The sequence below is a fragment of the Manis pentadactyla genome, chromosome 2 (assembly GCF_030020395.1).
Source record: "Manis pentadactyla isolate mManPen7 chromosome 2, mManPen7.hap1, whole genome shotgun sequence".
NCBI lineage: Eukaryota > Metazoa > Chordata > Mammalia > Pholidota > Manidae > Manis > Manis pentadactyla.
The window spans coordinates 229,269,792-229,280,126 of NC_080020.1; the positions used below are offsets into that span (position 1 = coordinate 229,269,792).

Sequence of the window (10,335 nt, forward strand, 5' to 3'; positions counted from 1 at the left end):
TATTGCATGTAATTTTGATTTAAAAAAATTTAGACAAACAAAATTCAAGGGAGTGCTGTAAGGTAGTGAGTGCTATGTATGAAACTGTTGCTGTTCCATCCATTTCAGCATGTTGCCACACCATGACTGATGTTCATGAGTCTTACTGTGTGATAGGCACTGTGCTAAATCCTTAACATACCATTTACAGAATTTTGTGAATAAAAAATATTAAGCATTTTTATCTAGAATGCCCTGTTTCTCCATGCTTTCTGCCTATTTGTAAAATCCTATTTACCCAAGTAAATTGATATCATCTTAAGAAAAACTCTTCCAATTCCTTAATGAAATAGTTACTTCCTCATTTGCACTCCTATAGGACTTCTGTATTTACCTTTGACTCACCCAGTGTTTCTGAACAGGTATAAGGGAAGCAACAGTGACATTGAGTGGGTGGGGATTAGTGATATTAGGCATTCCTTAATGTATAGACATATAGTCCTGTGTAATTAATTGTACAACTGCTCATTCATTTAGGTAGGACACTCACAGTTATCAGAGGCCAAAACCTGATTTTGTTTTGTATTTAAACATAAAGTTTCTTTATTTTGCTGGTTTTAATGCATACAGAATTAACCAGGAATGTGACTACCATGTAAAATCCAAGAGAAGATTGAACTTTTAAATGAATTTAAGATAAAAATATTATTCTAGTTTGTTGAATGCCATGGACTATTATCACTGAAAACAAATGAGTTGTTTTGGAAAAATTTGAAGTGATGGTAGGATTATTCAGAATAATTCACTTCCAGAGGTAGAATTTGTATTGGTGTTTGGTATTTTTCCAAATGTTCTCTAAGACATGGGGTTGAGGTATGCTAAATTTACATCAGTATTATTTTTGACAACTTTACTTCTTTACAGTGTTTATGATATATTGCTTTGTATTACTAATCCCTACTTATTTTTCTGAGATTAAGTTTATTTTAAGGTCCTTTAGCATCTCCTAAAGTGACCTGTAGGATAACTTAACATTCCTCTGACTTTGCTCATCTTCGGGTTTCTTTGGTTTAGAATGTCCTCAATACTAGTCCATTTTGTAATTCTGGGTGATAAGTACACTGACTAATTCACAAACCTCAGATTCTCAAAAAGGAATGCGCTGCTTGTACTCTACCTCTCAGTCAGGTAACACTGTTGGGATTGGAGGGAGCCCCAATCTCAGCTCTCCAACCCTCCCAGGATCAAAAAATTTGTTGGTTGAAGAGTTACAAAGGTGATCTCCTGCTTAATTGACAAGAATAACTGCAGGAGAAATTAATGAGAGAACTTTTAACTGCATAAATGGTCCAACAAATTCCCTTTCTCTCCTGATTTCTTACCAATGACCTTATTCAGAAAGATTCTCTTAGCATGTCATTGTTTTTTCTCTGATTTGTATTTTTTTAATCAAAACATTTAAAAAAAAAATTTTATGCCTAGGCTATAATATACCTTAAGTATTTATAGTCTTTATTTTATTCTATCTGGTATTAGTAAGTGGTATTGATAATACCTGATGCAGCCATGATTGTTTTGGTAAGACATGAAGCCGAATCCAGTGTCTTTTAATTAGGCTAAAATATACGTCTCTACTACTGCTAGCATACGAAAAGACAGAATTATTCTGTACCTGTTGTTTCCTTCACAGAGAGCTAGTGGCATCTGACAAAGAACCATGATACCTGGCTGAAACTCCAGGATGGAAGTAATGCACAAGTCACTTTATAAAAGCCAACACTGTCAATCGTACGTAATGGCTATATGCAAACTAGTAATCAAAGTTAATAATTTTTAGAAAGGAAAAGTTTATAGTTAGCTTGTGAGCGGCTGTGTAGTTGCTAACACAGTAGCTGTTCAGCAGCTTTCCGAGTCCTTGGAAGGCCAGTGTGCTAGTGACAGTCCTCGTGTGCCACGCCCGCATCTGGCTGGGTGACTGAGGAGGGGTTGGTGCTACAATCACATTCCTCTCCTCATCCCATGTCCTTATCCAGACTTTTCTCAGCCTCTGCTACCACACTTAGGCCACACTTAATCACAAAGTACTAGGTCATAAAGATAAGTAGTAGCTTTTTTTGTAACAGTAAATCAAGTCTTCACCAGAGCTGATACCTTTTTGGAGGGCCTGTGTAGGATCTGGTCTTAACTGACTCACTTGGGAGAAAAAGAAAAGTGAATTCTTCGTGTGAGTACAAATAGGTGGTGGTTCCCACAGTGTTAATACTGTTTGCATTATTTGATGCTACCTTTCAGAATCTACTCTTCAGTTTTTTTTTAAAGATAGTGATTACTGTGGGTCAGTTAGAGATTTATAAATAAATGATCTCTTTTTTGGCAGTATAGCTATTGCCACTCCCTCCCCATAAAAAAAAAGCAACCCTCTATAAATTCAGTTGTTCCATAGAAATAGTTTTCAAATTTAAAATCATTCATGATATATAACAATGGTGTTAGAGAAAAAGTTACAGTAGTATGATTTTCTAAGATTTTGGAAAAGTTTCTCAGGTTCATTTTTTAAGAATAACTGATAAAATTATATTGGTGCTTAATAAAAAGAAAGTCTTAAAAAAAATGTATTGGTGATGTTGAGCAAAAGAAATTATGACAGCCTGATCCTTAAATTCATTGTGCACTTAGGAATCTGGTGGTAGGAAAGCAGCATTTGTTTTCTCAGTTGCCCTTAGTGTTTGGGTGTGGCTCTGAATGACATCTATTGCTGCAGTTTCTGGCCCAGCAACTTTCCAGATTTAAGCCACAGTTTTGATACTTGCCACTTTTATAATCTATAAACTTCTGGGGCTATGTCATTACATAAGTTCACTATAATTTTAACTTCCCTAAGCTTCAGACCTTACAAAAGATTCTTTAAATAAATTTAAGAATTTAAAGCATTAAAATCGTTTTTCTGTTTATTTCCTTTAAATAACTTATAGGTGTAATGTTGCATTTTGTTGATCAGGTGAACAACAAAAATGTTCTTTGTTAGAATTAATTTTCTGAACTTACCTGTAAACAATTTTTTTTTTAACTTTTCAGTCATATATTTACATGAATTTGAAAGTCTTCCTGGGTTCTTATTCAAACTTTACAATTTTGTATTATAGTTGGTATGTTTATATAATATTAACTGATGATATCTGGCTATTTTTCCAAACTGCAAACATCATCATATCTGTTCCTTGATTAAATTTTTTCACTGGTTTCACATTGCCTACCTCGATCAGTGCTTCTCAAACTCTGTGTAGGCAGAAGGGTGGAACGCCTAGCTGGCTAATACGAACATTTACTGAGCATGTAACATGTGGAACTATACTATGCTTTTACATCTGCTTACTGGTTTTACTCCCAAAACAAACCTATGAGGTACAGTTGTTAGTATCTTAAAATTTCTATGAGGATTTTATTCTGCTTCATAATATTTTCTATTAAAGTATTTTAAATTTACTTAGCATCAAATAAAATTGGTAATCCCAAGAAGATACCATACTTGTCTTCTCTGATTTTGTTCTCCCTGGCACACCTTGTACAGATACCTCAGTTCGAGATGCACTAACTCATTGCATCTGAGTGCACATTTCATTGAATGAAATGAGGGATAAAAGACATACTTAAGTAGTAACCCAATTTTTAAAAATAATTATATTCAGTAGATATGAGTATTGAATCACTGTAAGTTTCTGGACCAGGGCCATGATGACTTACTTGTTCCATGATTATGCTATTCTTTGTACCTGATGTCTTAAAACATTTTGTTTCCCCTTCCTAAAATGGTTTGCATAGCCCTGTTTTCTAACTGCTACATTCCTGCCTTTCCTCCTTGACAAGTCAAACATCCCTTCCCTAGGGAAGCCTGTCTAACCATCTCCAGCAGAGCCAGATGCTCCCTCTCTCTGCTTCCCCAGCCACCTTTTTACATATCTCTTAACGTCTGAAATATGGTTAATGATGTGCTTACCTCTTTTCTTACTAGACTGTGAGCTCTTCAAGGGCAAGAACTCTATTTTGTGTCTTCATTATACCTCTTCTGGTCAAATACAGTGCCTAGCACCTAGAAAGTACCAGTAAATGCTTGCTCGAATGAACGGATGAGTGAGCAGACAGACTTTCTAATTAGTGTTGTATGTAATTTAGTTTTAATTATTAGAAGCTATGATTTGCTATGAGCCAAAGCATTCAGCTAATGGCAACCACCTGACCAGCCCATGCTCCAATCCAAGGTGGTACATGTAGAATTACTGTGATAGTTAATGATTCAAATGCATATTCATTTGTGTTCTTGTCTCTAATTAAATATCATTTTATTAAGTGCCTAACACTTTATCTAATTTCTTTCAGGAATTGTTGGATAAGTATTTAATAGCCAATGCAACTAATCCAGAGAGTAAAGTCTTTTATCTGAAAATGAAGGGAGATTACTTCCGATACCTTGCTGAAGTTGCATGTGGTGATGATCGAAAACGTAAGTATATTTGGTTTATGGGTAAAGCTGAAATACAAAAATGGAAGGGGGAGAATAAATGGGACACTCTGTAGTCTCTGAGTAGTCTCCAGGCCTTTTGTAACTAAAGATTTTGTAATCTACATGTAAAAAAATATTACTATATGTTCTCAAAAGTGAAAACATCATAAACTTACATTAAGTACCCTTTTTGAAAAATTAAACCCCAACTCTATGATTATAATCTGGTAAGATTTAAAAAAAACAGAATTTTTTTACTCTTTAGGATTTTGTTCACCATACCTTCAGCCATGGAGTCTTTGGTATATGCTTTGAGCCATTCTTTTATGTTACATGGCCTTTGGTGTCATCATATCTTGAAACTTAAAAGACAGCTGGAAATCATATGCAGAATATAGGAATAGAATGTACTTTCTTTATCTGACATATTAATTTATTAACTGCTACCTATTTTGAAGGATCATAACATTGCCTGCTAATTACATATAACCAAATTCCTAAGGAGGAAAGGTAAAATGAGAGTATTATTGCTGTTATATAATTTGTCATAGAAACCATATAGGAAAGAGAGTAACTAAGTCTCATCTAAAGAGTGCCTACTCCCACAGAATTAACTGCAGTGAGACAGTTTTACCATCCCAAATATCAGTGTAATTGAAGATATAAGGAGAAAACTGCTGTACCCTGCTGTAACAAAATCTGTATGCTAAACTTGTTATTGTGTAATTTCTGTTGCCATAAACATAAACAAAATTGAATGTGACAAATATTTACACAGAACTGAATATTTGAATGTCACCAAGTCAAGGGGATGTCTAGGAGACTGGGACACAGCCCCAGCATTAATCTGATTTAACCGTTTTTGGCCGATTGACATTTTCTAGGTATTTACAGCCTTGTTGCTGAGACATTTTACTACTACTCATTGTAGTGTTTCCTTACAGGCTGGACAGCAAAAGCTTCTTAGTATGTGAGGGCTATACTAGCCATATTCAGATCAATTAATGTACCATTTCAGAGGAAGTTAAGTTCACGTATTCAGACCATAAAAGGGTAACTTGGTTTCTGTTAGGTCATTATTTCTAAAGCTATAATGTGCCAGTGGTCTTGTTCAGAAAACCTACCCTTTACAAAACATGGATATAATAGATTAGTATTGGGTAGGGAATGAGGAGAAGGTGACATTTTAGGCCAGTAATCAAACCGATCAGAGCAGATTTTGTTCTCTGTATTGGTACTTTAATACTGCCTTTCACATAATACATCTTGATACCAAGGATTCTACAGAAAAGTCACAAAAAGAGATTTTGGTAATGATGATCTTTGTGAAGTGTTTTCATTATTTTGGGAAAGAGTGTTACAGCCAAACTTACCCCTGCCCCCCTTCCCCCCCCCCAGTTTTATTGAGATACCGTTGACATACATCAGTCAAATGATTTTTAATTTTCATTTCCAAGTAATAAAATAAGACATGAAGTAAGAAAATTATTTTAGCTCCAGAGATAGAAAAATCTGATAGACTATCTCATGGGTTTTTTTTTATTAAGCTGATTATAAGCAAGCAACATAGAAACTAGTTTTTAAATACCCAGTACAAGATAACGTGTTTTGGTTTGCTATGGTGGTTTTAAAAGAAGGCTACAGAGAAATACCTGGTTCTGCATGAGCTATCAGCGTATGTTAAAGGTGTTAACATGCTATATACTGGATGGATATTTTCAGTATCATGCTTTTTTATTTCTTTTTTTCCCCTCACAGAAACAATAGATAATTCCCAAGGAGCTTACCAAGAAGCTTTTGATATAAGCAAGAAAGAGATGCAACCCACACACCCAATCCGCCTGGGTCTGGCTCTTAACTTTTCTGTATTTTACTATGAGATCCTTAATAATCCAGAGCTTGCCTGCACACTGGCTAAAACAGTAAGTTGTGAGTCCAGAAATACTGTCTTTAGGTTATTTGAGATAGCAAGTAAGTTGATTTCTAGACATTTTACTTGGATATCCAGGGGTGATTTCTACTACATTTGGATATCTCCTCCTTTTCTTACAATTATGACCATCTACCACTGCCCCTCTCAAAATTTTACTCTCTCAACTATGGTTTATAATCAATAACATCAGTCTGAAGATCATATTGGTCAGAGTAACCAAGGAAACGCGAAAGAAATGTAAAGGATTGGAAAGTAATGCCTGGCAGGTTTGATCACTAGAATAGCTGCATTCCTCAAAGTGTTCGAGAGTGGGAGAGTATAGAAGGGTTTTTGCAATACTAGTTCTTATTGGTAAAAAGTACTCTAGGCATAACCACCGTGCTGTGTGTCCTGTGAAAGAGTTAAGAAGTACTTGTTTACTGACTCAAGTACAGATAGCTTTGTAAGTTTCGGGTCCTGCCAGCAAATTCTTACTCATACTCATAAGGTCATTTTCATAAACAGAGAATCTGAGGAAATTACTCCATTGAGCTTTGTTTTTAATTAAAATTGGCTTATAATTGTAAGCACTTTGTGTCAATGTAAATATATTGTTTACCATGAATATTAATGTTTATCAGGCTTTTGATGAAGCCATTGCAGAACTTGATACACTGAATGAGGATTCATACAAAGACAGCACCCTCATCATGCAGTTGCTTAGAGACAACCTAACAGTGAGTTGTTCATTCTTTTAATTTTATTTTCTTTTCAGGAATAAAAGTACTTTTATTTTGGACTCCCTATCTCTGGGGGGCATTTACATAAGAACTACACTTTCTCTTAGAAAATTAATATATAGAAATGTATTAAGTGCTTTTTAGGATTTGGTAGAAGAGGGCCATTCTTCTGTATGCAGATTTCCAAGTTAATCAGGCAGTTTTATGAGACCTTCCTGAGAGGGTACTAACATTGCAGGAACTCATAATATTAATGTCATTGGCCATCTCATTGGAATGAAAATGTTGATAAATTATGTTAATATGGAGAATTCACATAGTTTCAGTATTTTCTTCTTTTAGGTAAACTAGCTATAGCAACTTAAAGCCTCTGTAGGTATCTGACCTTTCCTAAAATCATGTGAAGTGCCTGGTTCTAAAAAACTTTTACTTTGTGAATTGTACATGATGTTCTACAGGCATTTGATAGGAAGTAAACCTGAATCTCAGTTTTCTTCCACCTCTGCTGCTAGGCCAAAACCTGTTTTGTTTCTCTGTCTTTTTAAATTTTTCTCCTCACTTCTTGGATAGGCAAATGATGAAGGACAAAATAATTGGAAAAAAATATATAGTTCGAGCTTTAACTTCACTACTTTTATAGGTTCAAGTAATTTGATATTTCAAAATCTTAGACAAAATGTGACAGAAAGGAATACTTTTTAATATAAATGTAGTTCTCCTGGTCCCCCAGTTAGTGCTCTTATCTTTTGCTGGATAGGATTTTTTTTTTTTTTTTAGCACCGTATTTGTTCAACTTTGCTGACCAGAGAAATTATGAAGACACTTCATTCCCAGCCACTAGAAATGTCTGTTGTTATGAAGTAACAACAGAGGAGTGATCAACATAAAATAAACATGTTCTATAGAAGAAAGGCAAACTGAGTGATTATACCTCTTCCCAGATGTACAGTGGAGCTCTCTGTCTTTAACTGGTTTTGTTTTTCTCTCTTACAGAGATATTTCTTCAGGGATATTTGTTAGGTTTGTGCTATTTATTTTAGTACCTTAACAATAACTTAAAGATCATATAAGATTCTAGCTTTCTAAAATTGGCAGTAGCATCTTGGTATTGTGGTCTAATACAGAAGTCCATTTTGTGAGCTGTTGATTATAGCCAATATTCACTGTTCCCTTCTTCACTCATCATTCCATCCTAAAATTAGGCCCTCGGAGATCTGTTTAACTGAATACCCGACCTAATCAGGACCTCTTCCTGAACATCTTTATTGTGCACATGCTGCGTCCTTGTAGCTTCATTGCCCACTGCTGTTTAACTTTTGGCAGCACACAAAGCCTGCCTGCCTCTTTCCCATCCGATAGCCCTTCAGACACTTAGTATGACCATGGTTCCCCCAGAATGGTTTGCCTCATTAATCTAAAAAATTATATTTCAGTAGTTCTTTCAAGAAGAGCCTTAGGCTGCTGGGGATGGAGAGAGCATTAAATTCTAAGGATGTTATCTTGTTTTTTCTGAAATTAGAATACTTTCAAAAAAAAGAGAAAACCAAAACACTCAAGTAGTGCATATATCTATGTCATTTTGTAAATACATAGTGAAAAGTCTACAGAGATATACTTTTGGAGGAGTTGGTGGTAGTATTTGGAGTTTTGAGAAATAGAACTTGCAGTCTTAGTCATAGTCTCTCATTTGAATAACTAACTTCCTCTGATTTTTTTTCCTAGTTATGGACGTCAGACAGTGCAGGAGAAGAATGCGATGCAGCGGAAGGGGCAGAAAACTAAGTGCATACAGGGTGTCGTCCTTCCCCCCGTCAAGAAACCTTTTTACTCATCTCCATTCCTTACTCCATTTGGATATCCTATAGCAAAGAAGCCCATCATGTGTATGGAATCAACTGTTTATAGTCTTTTCACACTGCAGCTTTGGGAAAACTCCATTCCTTGATTTGTGTTTGTCTTGGCCTTCCTGGTGTGCAGTTACTGCTGTAGAAAAGTATTAATAGCTTCATTTCATATAAACATACGTAACTTCCAGACACTTTTGTAGAGGACTCAAAAGTGTATCGTATTTAAGTAATCTGAACCAGTTCTGCAGGTGACTGTGTTTTGTATTACTGTGAAGATATGACCATGTAGTTAATTACAATTTAAAGAGTGTTCTACATAACTTCTTAATTTCTACATTCCCTCCCTTCTCTTTGGAGGTTTCCTTTCAGTAAGCAACTTTTCCATGTTTTTCATGTATTCCTTTTTGGTAGGAATCAACAAGTATTAGATTGAATGGAAAAGCATTTGACACTTCTGGGCTGGGGTCACAAATTGAAATGCCTCCTGTATCATACATGATGGAGGTCTTGTGTGTCTGACAACAGGGAGCTTCCTTATTCACTCTTCATTTGCTGCTGTTTAAGTTGGCAACTTCCCTTCCCAATAAAAATTTCACTGACACCTCCTGCCTTTGTAGTTCTGGTGTTCACTTTACTATGTAATAGGAGTAGCATGTTGCTGCCAGAATAAAAGCATTGCTTTTGGCAAATTAAAGTGCATGTCATTTCTGAATACACTAGAAAGGGGAAATGAATTAAAGTACACAAGTCCAAGTCTCAAACTTTAGTACTTTTCCATGCAGATTTGTACACATGTGAGAGGGTGTCCCGTTTGTCTAGTGATTGTCATTTAGAGTTGGACCACTATTGTGTGTTGCTAATCATTGACTGTAGTCCCAAGAAAGCCTTGTGAAAATGTTATGCCCTATGTAACAGCAGAGTAACATAAAATAAAATTACATTTTATAAACCATTTACTATGGCTTTGTAACAATTGCATATTCATATTTTGAGGGACAGGTGAATTTACTACTTTCTGAAGTTTATTGATACTTCCCTTTTATCTTCTGTAAAATGCAGTCATGAGACCCATATTTCTGCATTGTGATTCACTTGTTAGGGATGTCTGGAAATGTGTAAAATTGGATTTACATGGCTTAGAAGTAGTGTTTTATCTTAGGTCAGTTTTGTGGGTCATGTCTTCCTCAGATGTAAATGATATCTGGTGAAATATTACATAGAATAAAGTGGACCTTTTAAAACTAGAAAAGTTAATTATGTGATTGTGAGTGCTTTGGCTGGTGTTAGAATTATACCTTGGTGGATATTCAGACAGAATGTCAGAGTTCAAAAGAAACTTGTCTAGTTTTCAAATAATTC

General features: G+C 35.3%; 1 protein-coding gene across 1 annotated transcript in view; it reads left to right on the forward strand.

Moving 5' to 3' along the window:
* YWHAQ (tyrosine 3-monooxygenase/tryptophan 5-monooxygenase activation protein theta) overlaps nucleotides 1-9,928 on the forward strand; it is a 36,618-nt gene extending 26,690 nt beyond the window's left edge. Inside the window, exons 3-6 of the mRNA XM_036881689.2 lie at nucleotides 4,354-4,477; nucleotides 6,236-6,399; nucleotides 7,031-7,126; nucleotides 8,852-9,928. Coding sequence (XP_036737584.1) covers nucleotides 4,354-4,477; nucleotides 6,236-6,399; nucleotides 7,031-7,126; nucleotides 8,852-8,911 — 444 coding nt within the window. The 3' untranslated portion in view covers nucleotides 8,912-9,928. The remainder of the gene's footprint in view (nucleotides 1-4,353; nucleotides 4,478-6,235; nucleotides 6,400-7,030; nucleotides 7,127-8,851) is intronic.
* The last annotated feature ends 407 nt before the right edge of the window (nucleotides 9,929-10,335 follow it).